The 19,064-nt window shown below is 38.7% G+C and overlaps 1 protein-coding gene and 1 long non-coding RNA gene across 5 annotated transcripts; both read right to left on the bottom strand.

Annotated features, from left to right (window-relative positions):
* Positions 1-1,107: 1,107 nt before the first annotated feature.
* LOC110170323 (mucin-2-like) lies at positions 1,108-18,965 on the bottom strand. Of its 2 annotated transcripts, none has more exons than XM_020935964.2 (9): positions 18,606-18,965; positions 12,831-12,966; positions 10,821-11,397; positions 8,555-8,599; positions 8,261-8,387; positions 6,526-6,685; positions 5,946-6,066; positions 5,773-5,863; positions 1,108-5,035 (listed from the first exon to the last, which is right to left on the bottom strand). In XM_020935964.2, the coding sequence occupies exons 1-9, from the start codon at positions 18,872-18,874 to the stop codon at positions 3,214-3,216; spliced, it is 3,348 nt and encodes a 1,115-aa protein (XP_020791623.2). In that variant the 5' UTR covers positions 18,875-18,965; the 3' UTR covers positions 1,108-3,213. The 2 variants fall into 2 exon arrangements, with proteins under 2 accessions (XP_020791623.2, XP_055009277.1); XM_055153302.1 differs by having other exon boundaries at positions 10,830-11,397.
* On the bottom strand, positions 16,227-18,034 carry LOC110158915 (uncharacterized). 3 transcript variants are annotated; one of them, XR_008632143.1, is made up of 3 exons: positions 17,996-18,034; positions 17,171-17,316; positions 16,227-17,011 (listed from the first exon to the last, which is right to left on the bottom strand). It is a non-coding gene; the product is annotated as an uncharacterized LOC110158915 (long non-coding RNA). The 3 variants fall into 3 exon arrangements; XR_002318708.2 differs by lacking the exon at positions 17,996-18,034 and adding an exon at positions 17,691-17,775; XR_002318709.2 differs by lacking the exon at positions 17,996-18,034 and adding an exon at positions 17,682-17,750.
* Positions 18,966-19,064: the final 99 nt, after the last annotated feature.

Raw genomic sequence — 19,064 nt, 5'->3', positions numbered from 1 at the left:
GGAATACATTTTAAAAGTAACCTTCCCAACACTGAATATAGGCTACAATCTATGGTAGTGATGAAGCGTTAATGCACCTTTTGTTATATTTTATTCTTATATATTTTCTTATTCTTATATTATTTTATTATCCAGTCTATGTTTTGATTAAGGTCATTGTGTGTTGGCAGTAAATAACTAACAATGAAAACACTAGTAATGTATACTGTATTTTTTTGTTTTTTTTTTTTTGTTTAGACATTTACTTCACTAACATAAATTGCGCAACTCTTCTGGTGGAGGGGTCCCGCACCTGCTCATATACATGAGGAAGTTATGCTGTGAAATTTTCCACAGTATGGCATTAAACTTATCTGTCCTCATGGAGACACCAGACTAAGTTACTGGTCAAAAATGTGGAGAGGTGACCCTGCTCACAGCGAGAATGTATTTTTTTTTCAGTAATAAAAGTATATGTAGTTTAATATCGGGATAGCAGATCGGTGCAGCGTCTGCAGTGATGTGGTCGCTGTATCGAGCTGATGTGGTGAAGAGGGAGCTGAGCTGAAAAGGCAAAGCTCTCGATTTACCGCCCTCCGACCCTCATCATCATGAGCTCTGGGTAATGACCAAAAGGACAAATACAAGCGCAGATACAAGCGCAGATACGAGTGGTCAAAATGAGTTTCCTCCGCAGGGTGGCTGGGCGCTCCCTTAGAGATAGGGTGAGGAGCTCAGTCACACGGGAGGAGCTCGGCGTAGAGCCACTCCTCCTCCACGACCCATAGGAGCAGCTGAGGTGGCTCGGGCATCTGTTCTGGATGTACCAGTGAAGACCCAGGACACACTGGAGGGATTATGTCTCTTGGCTGTCCTAGGATCATCTCCCCCCGGAGGAGCTGGAGGAAGTGTCTGGGGTGAAGGGAGTCTGGGAGTCCCTGCTTAGACTGCTGCCCCCGTGACTTGGCCCCGGATAAGCAGAAGAAAATGGATGGATGGATGTAATTTAATATACAAGAAAGATACTTTTAAACCCATAGTATGAACTTTCCAGGCAAGGCAATAATATCTCCATGGAGACCAGCATGTGGTAGCATCTTCAGAAAAATGACACAGTTTGCCCTTAAATGTGTTGTTCCCTTTATTTATTTATTACAGTGGTGAGATGTTAGTACAGTTGATTGCAAAACCATTTATTATTATCAGTACTTTTATATTTTATCAGTAGGGGGTGAGAATCCTTCATGTCCCTCACATAATTATACACAAACATGAACAAAACTGCAATTATGGAGAGAAAAAAAAATAAAACAAAGAAAGATTTTAAAAAAAGGCAATTCTTGAGCAAATATATACTGACAAAACTCAAATGAAGGGAAAGTGCAACTTCAGGTGAGAAGAAAAAACAAAATATTGCTTTGGACTTAAACTGATCTTGATGATACATTTGTCCTAGTATTGTTTTTTTTCAACAGCAAAACATATAAGTATGATAGTTTTAATCAATAATGTAAAATAGAATCATAAAGTTTATTAATAGAGCTTTTCTTAAGCACTTTCGATTCTCAAGTCTAAGAAAATTCCAACACTAAAACATAACATAATACTGGATTACATTAAAGAAAGTCCATGTTTTAAAAAATACAATACAATCATGTCTGACCCTGAGATGCCGGCGGCTAAACCTCCATTAAGAGGCCACAAAGCTTTTCTCATTTAATGGACAGATCCGAAAACCTCACTGAGAAGAGGCTGAGAGTCCTTTTAGGTTTTAAACCAACTGGATTTCAACATAAAATCTGGCAACCCCAAACAGAGACTCATGTGAGGCTCATTCTGCTTTCTGATTGGATAATAAACTTGAGAATCAAATCAAATTATAGCATAAACAACTTGTCCATCATGTCCAGTATTTTTGTTATTAAGAGTAAATCAGCATTACAATTGTCATGAGCAAGAACTAGACAGTCACCTCTGTAGGCAATGAAGCAAATACGTATAAATGGTTCTTTTAAAGCAGACATGTCCCGCGATATCGTTATATTATATCAAGTATGTATTAGAGCTGGCCCAGCGGCTACAGATAGGCTTTAGAAACATTATTTATTTAAAATTTTGTTATTATTTTATATTATGGTTGTTCTGGATTCAATGTTTAAGCAAAACTATTATTGAACATTTATTTTAACCCTCTCAGGCTCAAATAAAATTTTAGTAAGGAAAATGATCATATGGGGTAGTAATATACAATCCTGACTTTTTTTTGAGAGAGACCTTCACATCCAATGCGTTCTGGGATGTTGAGCCTTGGTCCGGTGTGGTAAATTAACACTGAAGACTGAAAATGATATGAACGCTAACTTTATGTGTATACCACTTTTCATAACAATGAAAACATAAAGCACAGTGTAACAGCTTTACAGTGGCAGAACAACATCACTTTTTCGTGTGGTGCTCCAAGAAACAATTTTTATCCTTTGTAAACAACAAAAGTACTTTGCACTTCTGACAGGCCGTTTGCATGGAGCCAATTCTCGCACAGTCTGCATCGTCCACATTTATCAGCATGGATGAGAAAAAGGCTCCTGCGTAAAAAAGCTAATAAAATATGGATTTGGAGTAAGTAGGTAATTGGCATTTAGCTGTTGCAAATCTACAACGCCTGCCTGGAGAGGGTTAATAAGAAAAGGTTTAACATTACATATCCCGAAAGAAGAGAAAACATGCAGAAATTTTTCAATAAATATTTAGTTTGGCCCACGAAATAGTCCCAGTTTTTTTTTTTCTGACCCTCTGTGAATTTAAGTTTGACACCCCTGACTTAAAGGGTCTTATTGCACTATTTTCTGATCTCTGTTATAATTTTGTTTCTTGAAGATTTGTTTTGTTTCGTTCACGCATGTTTAACACAAAAACCCTCCATATTGAATTCTTCTCTTAAACAAAAAACACTCTGTTCCACCTTGTGATGTCATGTGGTAATACAGGAAGTGCTCCACTGTGTTTTTACACTGCATACACCTTCACTAGAATCATTTGGATGAATTCAGCCCCAGAATTGACGATCTCTACTGAGCTCTGGAGATGTAGACAGATTAATAATGCAGAATTACTCAAACATGTGTGAATGAAACAAAACACAATTCCAGGTCTGTTTTTGAGGAGATGACAACATCCTACATGAATCCTAAAGCTCACAAGAGTCAATTTTGGTGTAATATAGAAACTTTAATGTTAAGAAATAATGCAAGATTTTTTTTTTCGAGGTGGACGAGGAGAACTTGCAGTCGACTCAAAGTATGAAACGGCCGTGAACGCTGTCTCCACTTCAAATTCTGGTTCTGTTTCAAACGCTGTAGATCTCGTTTGCGGTCTTGACGTCGCTGAACTGAGCTGTGATTTTGTTGCGTATGTTGTATCAGGTGTCGTCCGTGATCTTGTGGAAGACGCTACAGACGTTAGTTTCGTCGGAGTGTCCAATTTTGCCGTCGAGAAGTCAGACGCAGTTTTAGATTTCAGTTGAGGTCTCGTTGATGAAGATCTTGAAAATGCGTCTGGTGAATTCGTTCGAGATGTTGAAGAAACTGTTGAGTGTGATTTCGAGACAGATTTGGACGCTGTTAAATCAGTTGAAAATGAATCTGATGATTTTAATCCAGATGTTTTCCGTGATGTAACAGGAGTCGACGGTGATTTCGCTGTTGCAGATGTTGTAGATTTCATTTGTGATCTGCCCACTGATAAAAACGGATCTGATGATGTTGTGAGTTGCGATTTCGTAGAAGTTGAAGCTGACGAACTTGTCCCAGATGTTGAAAATGATGTTGATTTTGGTGTTGTAGTTGTTGTGAATGCAAATTGTGATTTTGTGGGCGCTGATGTGGTCGTGACTTTTGAGTATTCTGGCTTTGTTGAAAATTGATTTGATGATTTTAACCCAGATGTTGATGCCGTTGAAGGTGTGCATTGTGATTTTGTTGTTGCAGATGTTGTAGGTGCCATTTGCGACCAATTTACTGGAAAAGTTGGTGAAAATGGATCGAGTAGTGTTGTGAGTTGTGATTTCGTAGAAGTCGAAGCTGGTGAACTTGTTCCTGGTGTTGAAAATTTAATATCTGATGTTGATTTTGGAGCTGATTTTGTAGGTTGTGAGGTCACGGGCACTGATTTTGATGACTGATTTGCTGATTTCAATTCAGGTGTAATCGCTGATGTTGATTTTGGAGCTGCAGTTGTTTCGAATGTACTAGTATATTGTGATTTTGTGGCTTGTGAGGTCATGAGAGGTGATTTTGATGGCTTTGTGTCGAATAGAAATTGTGATTTTGCGATTGCAAGTTTTGACGATTCTGAATCTGAACTTGTTGAAAACTGATTCGATGATTTTAACCCAGATGTTGGTGCCGTTGAAGCTGCAGATGTTGTAGGTGTCACTTGTGATTTTCCAGCAGATGAAGCTGGTGAGAATGGATTTGATGATTTTGTCGAAGCTGAAAAGGCACTTGCTGTAACGGTTCCGGACGCTTCTGAAATTCTGAATCCAATTTGTGATTTTGTGGCAGATGTTGTGGTCTCCATGGGTGATTTCAATCCAGATGTTGATGGCGTTTTTGAAAAATCAGTTGTCAAATTCACCCCAGTCGTTGAAGCAGACGTGAACCGCGATGTGGCTGATTTTGTGGCTTGACTTTCAGTTGTGAACGGAAATTGCGATCTTGATGTTGTTGTCAATGCAGATTTCATTGCAGGTGTTGCCGTGGCAGCAGCTGTCATGGGCAACGCAGCCTGTACATTTGTTTTATTTGTGGATGCCACTTGTGCGGTCGCTGATGAAACTGCATTCGCTGGTTTTGCAGTTTGAAAATTGGACAGTCCAACAAACTTTTTAGTGAATGCGACTTGAGGAGTTGGTGCCAAATTAGTCGGTGGAAATAAATAATAAGAAAAAACTTCATTAATTGTAGATGATGTGGTGGTAAGTTGAGCATGTCCCTTTTGAGCAATCTGCATTTTCTCCAAGTAGTCTGATACAGCAGTGATGTTTGTTGTACATTCCCTACAATAGAAAACAATTGTTATGAAAACTTGAAAACTACATGATATTAATACCTGTCATTAAAACTGCTATATCGATTTATTCAGTTACAGGTCTTTCCATCTCAATTCACCCAAAAAAGTAAAAGTAAGTAATAGTAAGTCATAGCCAAGAAAGCGAAAATGTAAGATTTTAGCATGATCGGAGTAAAGGTTGCTGAGATATTTCCATTTTTTCACTTTTTACATGGTCATCGAATTTCAAATTGCATTTACTCAGCAACTACGGGTCCGATATTAAAAACCAAGGTATCTCTGGAAAGCCCTAAACATCTACTACAGCATATAAAAAATCTGGAGGAGTTTACTTTTTTATTTTCACACACATTTTGATATCGGACCAGTAGTTGCTGAGCAAATGCAATTTGAAATTCAGCAACCAAGCAAAAAAGTGGAAAAATGAAATTGCGATATCCCAGAAACATACCTAATACTAAGCATACTTTTACCCTTGTTTAAGTAATATTTTTATTGAAGTAAGAAGTTAACAAGTTTTGATTCCTTTACCCACTGTGACTATTTCTGTACAAGTGACAAAAGCTTTATGTTGACAATATTAAATGATTTTAACAGTTGTGTTTCCCGCACCGCTCCTTCAGATATGAGTATTATTATTAGGATGTTATATACTGTATATATATTTTTTTCAGAAATACATTAAACTTCAAAATTAATTATCGTGACGTGATTGAGTTATACCTGTTTTTGTTCACTTCAGCTTCAGAGACAAATCGCGGCCGTCTCCTCACCGCTCTCTTTGTACCGTATGTCAGGTTTCTTTCAATCATGTCTGAGAAAAATTAAAGAAATAATTCAGTACTTTTCATTTGTAAAAATATTTAAACCTTCGTCCATATGTGCATAAATTTTACCTTGGAAGCTGATTTCAATCAATTGTGATTCTGCAGTAAATGTCACCATATCATTGTTGTTTTTCACATACTTCTCTTCAAGTTCTTTACTGGTGATGCTGAGTAACCCACGTTCGTTTGGCTGTATAAAAAAAAAAAAAAAAAAAAAGTATTTTGATCAACTAGGGACATGTCCTGCCGATCGATTAGCCAACTAAAAGGAGGTGTAGCGAAAGCTCTCAAAACTATTACGCCTCTCTACAGTACGTATTGACACAAACTGCACTCACAAGAATGAACCTGCACGGGAGTTCATGCAAAAACTATTATTTATATAAAAAGTATAGGAAACAGTGTATTTATATAAAAAACAGATTCAACTTGTGAATCATTTCTCATTTAAAACACAGCAAAACAACAAAAAGCACTGTTATACGATATAGGAGTTAGTTGAGGTAGTAGAGATTTGTGGTACGCTACAAAAACTGTTGGGAACCACTGGACTAAGACACCAGATTAATCGGCTAAACTACTAAAGATCTACAGTCATACCATTTTAGTATCATGCACTGATCACACTCATGTGTTAGCAGATACTTACAATGTACTGGTTCCACATTCCGACCTCGTCCTCCCAGTACCAGATCCAGTGAGTGGTGTAGCTGTAGTTCGGTTTCACTACAGAGCTCACAGTGGACAGTCGCCTTACTTTGTTTTGTCCACTCTTCATTCGGTCAAAATGTATAGAAGGGTTAGTGTAGCTGTACAGATAATAAAGATACATTATAATGAGTTGACTTGTTTCACTAGCTTCAAAATGCCTATGACAGGTTGGACTAAAACACAGTTAAGATCATAAGAGATTTGACTAAAAAATGCTTTCCCAGTTTGGCAATTTTGTAGGATTAAAATTTCCCTTCCTGACATCATGCTTGGGATTCCATAACTGATAACAAGCAGCTATGTTGTACGCCAAAACCTCTAATTTATACATTTAAACAGAAATTAATAAATGTTGAATCAGGACGCAGCACTGCATCTGAAAACACACGAGGCATTCTACACTTGTGCGGTGAGTACAGACATGTCTCTGCTCTGTAACCCATCATTTCCCAAAGACTGGGTCACGAACCTCAGGTGGGCCGCAAGAGATTTTTTTGGGGATCGCCTTGTCACGATCTGCATGTACGTCTGCAGTATACAGTTCTGACACTTGAGAGCACTAGAGAGTCAGCGAATCCTATCTGCCTGCCCTGGACGAGTGTTCCTGCTGCTAAAGTTGAAAAATGTTTTGGTTGTCCAAAAAGAAGGGTGATAAATCAGCAAAGGTCAGTGCACTTCAGGATATGTATGGACATCTTTTATTGCTGGTTCAATTACTGTTTTAAATAGTTTAAATCTTGAGTCATACTAATTGTTCAGAGAGACACAATCACTCAGTCAACAATAAAATATCCTCATTAATGTTCAATAATGGTCAAATCCATCTTTATTTTGTGACATGGGTCATGAAGGTTTGTTTTTAAAATATGGCTCCCCAGAAAAAAAGGTTGTGAAACACGGCTGTAACCCATAAAAGGAGCTGTAAACTGTGAGGAGAGACTCGATGCTGCAGGAGAGACAGGCCTCTTCTCCTGCTTCTCTCTGTACTCTGTATCTCTCGCCTCTCGCTAAACTCAATATGGCCTCCTCAAACTGGCACCTCTCCTCTCAAACAGTCATTTATAACACAGCAAGACTTGTGTTAAAGCCTTTTTAAAAGTCGTGACGAGGGGTGTTCAGTGTGTGTTGATGCGAAGGTTCGACGTGCGGCAAATGGCGTTTTGTTGTGTGTTGGCTTTAAAGTAGAACTCTTTATTGTCTGTAATTTTCAACATTTTTGTTCAACTTTTCTTCTCAAATTACTTCTTGACTGGTGTAAAACTATAATCTATACTTACAAAAGCATTATCCCACCAAATTAAGTAGCAATTAGAGAATCATCAAAACCTGTTATACTGTAAAGGCCATGTACCCAATGTATTTGAGCAAAATTTGTCTTGCCCCAGTACATACTGTATAAGCTGCTCTCTGCATCTAATTAGAGGGCATTTTGGTGTCAGATAATCAGGAAGAGCACTATTAGCATACTAGTTGTTAGCTTTACCGGTACTGCACAACACACACACTCGTCTCGGTGAATAATTAGGGGGCTCAAAATGTAAAAGTTTGAAGTAAAAACTTTGGATCTCTGCAAACTGTTTCAAATGATCTATCTGTGCATTTTTCTTGTGATACAAAATGCTTATATACAGTACTTAATTAATTGAATACAGTGTTATTAGTTGAAAGAGTACCTGAATGTGTTGTGGGGGTCACAGTAGTCTTCCTCTATGGTCTCATTTTGAGTCAAAGGAATCCAAAAGGGACCCTGTTTGAGCTGCCATCTGTACGGCATCTTGTCATGGGCTTTAAGACAGCTGTCTGTGGGAACAAATACATATGAAGTAAAATTTAAAAAAAACACACAGAACTAACTCTTGCTCTTTGAGTCCACTATATGGTCTTTTAAAGGTCCTATATTACTCAAAGCCATTATATATACACAATGTTATAATGTTAATAGACAAAATGACAGCGTTCTCACTCACCTCCATGTTTACAGAGTCCTCTGATGAAGAACATGCAGATTGTATCTAAAAAGAATGAATGAAAATCACACTGTTGGGTCATTCCACCTCAATTCGCCCAAAACATTTGCAATCTGAAACCTCACCTTCTCCAACTGCAAAGAAAATTCAAATTTTAAGATTTTAGCATGATCGGAGTAACAGTTTCTGACATATCGCAATTTCATTTTTTTTAAAAACTTTTTTGCATGGTTGCCAAATTTCAAATTGCATTTACTCAGCAACTATTGGTCCGATATCAAAAAACGAGGAACGGGGAAACCATAAGGAATCCAGATCTGGCATTTATTTTTGCATTTGAGTACTTTGGAGATGAATTACCTTTTAAGCTATAGATACCTACCTGTACCTTGAACCTGACAATAAGGGACACGTTTGACCTTAATGACACCAATAGAAAAAATGTAGCCCTTATATGTCTACTACAACATAGAATCTGGAGGAGGTTTTCTTTTTTATTTTCACACAAATTTATCAAGATGCTGACTTACACCCATCTTAAGACATGCCAAATATCCATTCTGTGTACAGTATATGGCTATACATTTATGCACACAGAGTACAAGTTCATATATTTGATGTACAGATTTGGATTCCTTATCGTTTCCCGTTTCCAGAGATACTTTGTTTTTTAATATTGGACCAGTAGTTGCTGAGTAAATGCAATTTGAAATTCAGCGACCACACAAAAAAGTGAAAAAATGAAATTGCGATATCTTGGAAACCATGACCCGATCAAATAAAAATTTTGAAATTTTGGCTTTTCTGGCTATGATTTACCTATATACCAAGTTTCATCAAAATTTGACAAAGTAAAAAGTCGTCTTAGGTCGTTTGGTACCGGGCCGCAAAAGCACGAACCCCCCGACCCCTACGCCGCGTGGACCGTGTCTTCTTGGGTGCGCAGTGCAGGCCACGCCTCTAAAGCAGAACTAAAACCAGGACGAAACCAGGGCTAAATCAGGTCTGAACCAGGTCTAAACTAGGTCTAAAACCAGGTCTAAAACCAAAACTAAACTAGGACTAAAACCAAGACTAAACCAGGATTAAACCAGGTCTAAACCAGGACTAAACCAGTTCTAAACCAGGTCTAAAACCAAGACTAAGCCAGGACTAAAACCAAGATTAAACCAGGAATAAACCAGGATTAAACCAGGTCTAAACTAGGTCTAAAACCAAGACTAAACCAGGACTAAACCCAAGATTAAACCAGGATTAAACCAAGTCTAAACTAGGTCTAAAACCAAGACTAAACCAGGACTAAAACCAAGACTAAACCAGGTCTAAACCAAGTCTAAATCCAGGACTAAACCCAAGATTAAACCAGGATTAAACCAAGTCTAAACTAGGTCTAAAACCAAGACTAAACCAGGTCTAAACCAAGTCTAAATCCAGGACTAAACCATGCTGTGCGAACCGTAGACAGCGCCTCTTCCCATATGCCGCCGGTCCATAAAAATATAAAAATATTGTCCCTAAGAGCGCCGCTGCAACCCCTTCCCCGGCCGGTGCACCCGGTGGTCCGCAAATACTGTCGGGCATAAAACCGGTACGTGGTGCAAAAAAGGTTGGGGACCACTGCAGTAGATAATGCTATTAAAACACCACACACATAGGCCTGTCATGATAATTACTATAGCAACTTACCGATCAGTATTAAATGGAACTATCATTTTTGAGGGTCAAAATTTATCATTTTCTCTGTAGTAGTGGGACATTTTGGGCATTTTTTCTGCAATATGATAAGATTTAAGGTCTAGAAGGTTGAATTATGAACCAAAATTACACAAATGAATTACTTAAAGGTGCATTATGTAACTTTTTGGTTGGGGGTCTGTCACCTGCTTGTTTCTACGGATGTCACTGCTCTGCCTGGAATGTTCCACAGTATGACATTAAACAGCTCTGCTTCACATTTATTCAATTACAGGTGGTTTTATAGCTCAAAAATAGCTAGAAAAACAGACATTCTGACTGCGAGCAGGGTCGTCTCTCCACAGATCTGACTTGTAACTTGGTCTGGTTTGGTCTCCATGAAGATAGAAAGGTTAAATGTGAAACATTACAGACAAAGCGATAACATCTGCATGGAGAAAAGCATTTGACGCACCCTTCACCACAAAAGTTGCACCTAAGAGTTTGGACGGAGTGGATTCAGTGTTTAGTTCCACTTTGAATTAATAAATTGTCACAACTTATTTTCATTTTCCATCATTATTGCACCTACCATCTTTACTAGAGCCTCTCCTTGAAGCGCTGCTTGAATCTGGAGCAGTGTTTGGGCCTTGAGAGCTCTGCGTGTACTGTCCATGTCCGGGGTTGGTGAGCTCTGCACCAGTAGCAGCTGCCGGCATTTTATTCTTTTGCTTCGTGCGGTTTCTTCCTTTTCCTCCTCTCGTCCTCCTCTTTTTAGTGACCTGAACACTACTTTGATCTTGTTTCGTGCTTATACTGCTGCTTGCGTCTGAAACGTCTGAACCGTCCATTGGCGTGTCTTCACTTATATCCTGGTTGTTTTCATTTAACTCATTTTCATTATTAGCATCTAAATTTGACTCTGCCTGACTGTTATTACTCCCGTTTTCTTTGTCAGCGAGCCTTAGAGCTTCCTTGTTCGCGTACACAGACTTTAAAACCTTGATGAGATGGTCAGGGATGGTTTTTTCCTGGAGTAGTTTGAGGGGTTGTGGAGCAAAGAAGTCATGCGTTCTGGAGCATTTGCAGTCAAAGCTGAGGTAAAGCTCGCAGACGTGCAGCCGCTGACAGTCGTCTTGGCAGCCGTGGTTATTGTAGTCATGGCAGATCTGAAAAGACAAAAGACAGAAATTCTCATCAACCCGCAGTACCAATATTGTGACAGTGTGTAGTAGAGATGTGCATTGCCATGAACGTTTCAACATATCACAATGCACTCTTTTCAGTCTAGTCTTAAACTCTGTTACAGACTGAGAGGATCTGACAGAAAGAGGAAGGTTGTTCCACAGTCTGGGCGCTGCCACAGAAAGGGCTCTGTCACCTCTTGACACGAGCCTAGTTTTGGGTACGACCAACAGGAGCTGGTCAGTTGATCTCAGGGCTCTGGGTGGAATATAAGGTTGCAGTAATTCCCTCAAATAGACTGGACCAATAGAGTGCAAATATTTGAAACAATTACCGTATTTTTCAGACTATAAGTCTGAAGTTCAGTTCAGAGTATAAGTCACACCAGTCAAAAAATGTGTAATGAAGAAGAAAAAAACAATATAAGGTGAACTTTTCGAGGGAAATTTATTTTATAAAATCCAAGACCAGTAACCGACATTTCATCTTGAAAGGCAAGTTATAGTAAAAACAATAGAACAGAGAACAACAGAGTGTTAATGTCACATATGAACAGTTCTTCAGATAATTATAGCATAAACCACAGACCATAACAAGTTTACTAAACTCTTGACTCGTGTCACTTCTGAGCAACATGCGAACTCCGGAAGTAAACAGAGCGCCGCTTCCACTTCTGTGTAGCTGTCGTCAGACTCAGCATCAGTTCCAGTTAGAATTATTCCATCTTTTCTGAATCCCGACAGGATGGGTTTTGGTTCTCACTGAAGTCCAGGCTTTGTCAATTCATCCAATGACTTCCAGGAAATTTGCATGACATACCCACTTGGCTGCCATGAAGCTGTGTTCTCCATCCCCGCTTTCTGCCAGTCCCTCACAAGTTTCTCACTCACTCCAAACTTTCTTTCTGCTGCTCAATTACCATTTTTGAGTGAATATGTCACTACTTGCAGAAGGACAGCAGCTTTTTCTGCAGGAGACATGCACAGTAAAGGGCGAAGTGACAGTGGTACAGGAGAAACAGTAGTAGCAGATACTGTCACACAAGCCTAGAGCCTCTTGTGGCTGTCAGTGTGAAAACTTAAATATATAAGTCGCACTGGAGTATAAATCGCAGGAGCACTCAAACCATGAAAAAAAGTATGACTTATAGTCCGAAAAATATGGTAATAATATTTAAAATTGCACCTGATATAAGACAGGTGTCTTATGTGCAGGTTGCACAGCACAGGTGTGATGTGTTCTCAGCAGACGAGCTGCAGTGTTCTGGTGTTGTAAGTGCTGCAGGGAGACCTGGTCTAACCCCACTTACAAAGAACTGCAATAGTCCATTTGAAGGACCCTCCTCCGGAAAAGTTACACAATGCACCATTAATGTCTGAAAACTTAAAAACTCTACACAGTTTAGCAGTAGACGTACCTGAGGCAGCAGTGTGTTGTTGCTTTGTAGCAGCAGCAGACACAACTCCGTCCTGTTCAGAGTCTCCAGACCGAACTCCCTGAGGACCTCCATGTTGTATTCAGAGTGGAGCTCATGGGAGAAAGAACAGCCTCTCCTACAACACAGACAGCACAGAGAAACTAATAAATATGGCACAGACACGGCATTAAAATGAACTTTGTTATATATGAAGGTTGTCATATTTTCTTTTTTTTTTTCATGATCTGGGCCATACAGACTCTGAAACACTCGAAAACACATTTTAAAGCAAAGACAATGGCATTATGAAAACAAAATGCCAATAAAGATTTAACAATATCTGACTTTAAACAATAATACATGTAATTTGTAAATATTCTCTATTTAGAAGCCATTAGTCACCAAATTTCAACTTTTATATGGTTAAAAATGTAAAAGAAGTCATTGTTTGTCTAGATGACTAATTGAAAAATGTATCAATGAATATTTGACTATTAAAATAAGTTGCATCCCTACTCAAGTTATGTGTTCTATAAACTACATAGCATAGAAAATATTGAATGGAAATGGGACGAGAAGCCAAAATTCTTACTTTTTAAACACAACTTTCGCATTGATGTTGTAATATTGTAGGTTATTTCAAATGAAGTAAGCAGATCTATTGACTTTTGCCCCAGTCTAGTATGACATAACCACACTGAAAACTCTAAAGTAGGCCTAGATCACTTCATGATACATAAGGGTGACCAGATTTTCAAAATAAAAAGTGGGATTTCTGGGAGATTTGGGTTGGTTGATAATAATAAAACTGAAACGAGTGCATAATTAAAGAAAACTGACCCATTCATGACTTATTCACATGTCGTATAGTCATTTTCTTTGTGTTTTGGTCATTTTTTAACATGCTTTTTTGTATTTAACTTAACATATAACAATTTATGCCTCTTTTTACTGTTGGCAGGGATCAAATTGGTCAAAAATAGGGACACCGGGGACATTTCTTGTATAAAACTGGGACAACTCAATGGTTTTGGATAAATCTAGGACTGTCCCGAGTGAATAGTGACGTTTGTTTGTACGATACAACCACATTGTTCTCTTTAAATAGCTATTAAAATTCACATGAATCAAAGTCAAGACTAATTGTTTCCATGTGTAGAATAGTTCAGTTTGTGGCGTTGTTTTAATTATTATGTCTCAAAATCAGTATTAGCGTTGAAACACAAAAAGCAGAAGTGTCCTCTGGTGAAGAATCGATTTTATCTGTTTAACATGTTGTGAGTCACTCCCTGTTCACTGCTTCATCTTTAAATATTTATTCATTTGGACACGACTCTGCAAAAAACACACAGAGATAAAACTGAACAGGAAGTTGTGCACAAAAACAATTTCTTCATCATCCTAATATTCTCGGTTCCTGTCGTAACCCAAATCTGTCCGAACACTATTTTATGAGAAAGATATTTGGCTAAAATTGGTCACTCTGTAATACGTACGATACATTCAAGTTGTTTTCTGTTATTTCTATTGACACTTTGCTGCTCACACTTTGACGTCAACTTTACCTGGGGTGTAAATGCAAACTGTAGGCTCTGCTCTGTCTGAGGCTTTATAACACTTTAATCTGAGTTTTATTTTTACACAATCTGACCGGAAAGAACGGATTTAACTGGAACTGCAACACGTGACACGTAAAATTCACAAGTCACAAGCTAGAATTAGCCAACAGTTTTTCAGTTAGTCACTCTCGTCTTTTTTTGTTGAAAATCAAACTCCTGAGCAGGACCATGAACGCTCGTATTGACCACAGAATCATTAAAATGTGCTGTTTAAATCCATTTGGTATTTTTTCTTGAGTTTTTATATTGTCTTAAGTAGGATGACCAGCAGTGGCGTCGCTCCACACATGCACAGTAAGCAGAAATGCAGGGGCACCACCAAAAATCAGGCTCATGAATCCTCGCAAAACTATTCATCCAAAGTGCACTGAAAGAAGCAAAATCTCTCTTTCTTTTTCTCTCCCTGTCTCTCTCTTCCTCTCTTACTTTCTCTCTCCCTCGATGTCTGGACCTCCGCTCATGCTCTTATTTAAAGTTCCTTGATTGAGTAATAGTTCTATTGTTCACTTATTTGTACTTATTTACATTATTTACAATATAAAACTTTGCACATTATTACTTACAAGAGTATGTACTTGTTCTGTGTTTACAATGTTCAGTTCAGTGTTCAGTCTGTAGTCACTGCACAAATATCTTTGTTATAAAAATGGTGGTGGTATTTATTTATTAACCTTTCTTAATCGTTTATATTTTAACTTTCATGTTTGGTGTATTTGTTTTGGAAATAAAGTGAATCTCCCTGATAAATTCTGAATTATTGTTCATTCTGGGTGAGGCAGTGTGGTGGGGCCCGACAAAGCATTTGTGCTTAGGGCAGACAGATGTCTACAGCGGCACTGGTGACCAGACTGGGGTGATCAAAAAGGACACCAGGTTCAGGGGTGAAAAAAATGTCTATATTTGTACTTTGTACTTTTGTAGAGTTCTGTTGATGTTTGCATTTAATATTAAATAAATGTGTCATATTTTGTGTATCGGGGGTCTGGGGCCCTCACCAGGGGGATTTTGGTTTACTAAGCCATATCTCAAGTGTCTATGTCCCTGCCCTGCTCTGACAGGGGCTGCTCCTGTCACTTCTCACAGACAGGAGGCTTCAGTTTGTGATTCAGAGCAGAACAAACACTACAGACTTAAGTCTTTATCAGCGCGTCTGAAAGCATGTTTTATTGTACTTTACCCTGTATTTATTCTGAGCAGCTGCTGAGCGTCACACTTTTTGAGAGGGGTCTGGCTGCAGACACATGGGGAAAGTGGAGCTCCACTCCAGACCGGAAACACGTGACCTCCACCGGAAATACGTCATATCTACGATAGACTTTTATTTTTTATTCGTATTAGCCATATTAGCCGTGTCCCAGTTCCAGGGCGGCAGCTTTCGAAGGTTGTGAAGGCTGTGGCCTTCACTGTAGCTGAAATGTGACAGGTGTAGCCCACGGAGCCGCCCCGTCGCCTAGCAACCGAGACACTTTGCTAATGCTAATGCTAACAACACGTACCACGCAGATGACGCACGGGTAATCAAACTGTTGGAATTTCAGACCAAGTTATTCTAATAATTCTCATCCAAATCTTATGGCTAAAAACGATAACTTATGTTTAACTTTTGCAAAACAAAACGGCGATATTTCTGGGATACATCTAAAATAGACTAAATTGCCTTAAAGTTTCAAAAACTGATGAGATTATTAATTATTAATAAAGTATTTTTAAATTGATAAAGGATTACATTTATACCGGGGATGTATTTAAGTCAGTTTATAAAGAAAGACGTCTCTGCTTTGAGAAAAGATGGTTTATTAAACAATCAAAGGATTATAAATACTTTATCATAATGTGACTAGTCAAACATTAAACCCATTACACAAACACACTCTGCATTAATAGGTGAGTACAAATAGCTGTATGTCAGTGTACTCTCAAAGAGTTGTTCCCATTTTGCTGAAGCAGAAAAAAAAAATTCCAAAATATGATCAGGTGGAATACCACTGCTTAACTGCAGTACAATAGTACATTCTTATAGTACATGTAATTAGTTACTTTCAAAAGAGACAGAAAGTAAATAGCACATTTCATCATGAATCAAACATCAGTACAGACTGAAAAACATTCAGAAAAACTTATTATGAGCAACTTATATGACTAGTTTTGTCTCATACACTTGTTAAGATCATATAAGGCCACATTTATCATGGGACACTTCCTCAGTGATAAAGCTGTTTAGGTGCTCTTCAGCTAAGACGAACAGAAACCACCATTTTACTGTTTCACTTCTGGAGGAAATAAAACGTTAAACCTAATCTTTATGGACACATCTCTATTAGGACACATTAGGAACAGCAGCAAACAGAATGTGCAGGAGGAAGGCCTGATGCAACCAGAGGCCCCACAGGTCTACAGTCTGGACCTCCTCCTCCTCCTCTGTGAGTCTGGACATGGACAGTGGAGACATGACCCAGTGTACTTGGATCATTCAGTCTGACATATCTCTCGTTTTCTGGAGGAGGAAGAGCAGAATGGGCCTTAAGTCTGACTGGTTGAAATTTCTGTCTGCAGAGTGAAAACCTGTAATGACACACACATTAAGAAAACTATTACATAAATCCAAACAGCTAAATATCACACATTTGAGAAATGTATATTTTCAGAAAATTAAATAATGATTTCAACATGAGCCTGATTCATTTATTATTATTGGAGTTTTCAATGTAACATGTCCCAGACCTAAACAGAGGCAGAAGTCTGGGTCAGCACCTCCTGCTGTTGACTTTTCTTTGTCATCTGCATTTGACCCATTTCATGAATCATGAGCGTCTCATCAGCCAACATTTCTGTGGCCCCAGCAGTGTGTTGTGTTCTCATACAGGAAGCTGCAGATGAGAAAAGAACATGAATATCAAACAGTTTACTCACTGTTATGATATTAGATGTGATAGGCCAAACAGACACAGGTGTCTAGTATCTACAACAGTGTCTGCAAAATCTGTTAAATGGCCTTATGTCCACCTTATATCTGACCTGTCCAGGCAGGATTCTTTACTTTTCACTTTACAAACATGCACGGATTGTTAAAAGCAGATAATGTATTCCCAGAATGAAATGCACACGTTGGAGGTTTATGTTACATGAATATAAGTAAATATAAGCTTTGATATATTTAATGTTTTATACATTAAACATAAAAAACTGTGTCTTTTATGTTTAATGCATGAAATAATGCGTGTTTTTATCTTACCGCACTTACACTTATACTGGCCAAGTGTTTACAAGTTTTCTCCTCGTAGATTCATTAAATCACTCCGTGGGCTTCTTTACCCCTAACAGTAAAAACATGATTAGTGTTTGATGGAAATCTGTCCAAATATGAAAGTTTGAGCTGACTTTTCATCGCGTTAGCTGCAGATTACTAATCAAACTTTTAGCTCAAATCTCCGAGTTCACGCAGTTAAAAATAAACTTATTTGACAGTTTTGTGGGAGTTATGGCTGTATTTTACATTTACAGTTGTGTTAGTAATGATTTCCTAAAGTTAAAAAGCGTGTTACTCACATGTTTTCTCCGTCTTCCAGATGGTCGTTTTGCTCTGTGTTTGTCTGTGCGAAACAAATTCCATAACGTAAAAACAATCTTATTTAATAAACATTTAATTGCGGTCAAAATAAATCGTTTCGTCCCCCATAGTCTACATAAAAGTAGAGATGACGTCTTCGGTGGAGGTCACGTGTTTCCGGTCTGGAGTGGAGCTCCACTTTCCCCATGTGTCTGCAGCCAGACCTTCTTGTGCACTTTTTCCGTGTAGCGCGCGCGCGCCGCGGTTACGTGCGTCTGAGGTCACGACGCTACAAACTTTTTCAACTGGGATTTATTATAAAAACATATCTCTGCTAATAAGAGGTCAATTTTCATCAAATAAAGTGGTGTAGAGTTTGAGACACGAAGAACTGTGCCTCTCCACAGTAGATAATGTGCCTTCGTAAAACGCTTAATAAATGTAAACGAGACATAAAACCACCTGTAATTTAATACGTATAATGTACAGCTGTTTAATGTCACACTACGGCACATTCCAGACAAGGTGACACATTATAGAAACAAGAAGTCGACAGACCCTCAACCAAAAAGTGACGTAGTGCTGATTTAATGTAATGCAGATCTGTACCTTGACTGTAGAAAGGGGCAGACTCCAGTGAACAGCACGTTTTTGCACAGGTGCAGTCCCCCGCAGCCCGGACACTCTCTGGCCCGGCACAGTCTCACTCTGCACCGGGCCACAACCTTCGGAGTCCCGCTGACAAAACACGCCACGAGTTTGTCATTGGAGTCAATAATTTCTGCGATAAACGAAGCATCGCCGAGATTACACTCCAGTTCTTCTCGGTCCACGGAGCCTTGACAACTCAAAATGTGTTTTAGTATCTCCGTATCCATGATTCTAAAATCTCAAAGTGACGGGAAAACTCATGACCACAGCGCCAACATGGAAGTGGACATGTTCCTTCAGCAGAAATCGAAACTTATTCCAATGCAAATCAGAGTTAAATGACGTGCAAATTTCATCCACAAGGGGAAGCTGTCGTCAGGCAATAAGACAATAAAAAGTCATTACACATATGCAGGG

The sequence above is a fragment of the Boleophthalmus pectinirostris genome, unplaced genomic scaffold (assembly GCF_026225935.1).
Source record: "Boleophthalmus pectinirostris isolate CB_2022bp ecotype Guang Dong unplaced genomic scaffold, ASM2622593v1 HiC_scaffold_18, whole genome shotgun sequence".
Taxonomy (NCBI): domain Eukaryota; kingdom Metazoa; phylum Chordata; class Actinopteri; order Gobiiformes; family Gobiidae; genus Boleophthalmus; species Boleophthalmus pectinirostris.
The sequence above is the reverse complement of the archived record's forward strand: the minus strand, read 5'-3'. Positions and strand labels throughout refer to the sequence as shown.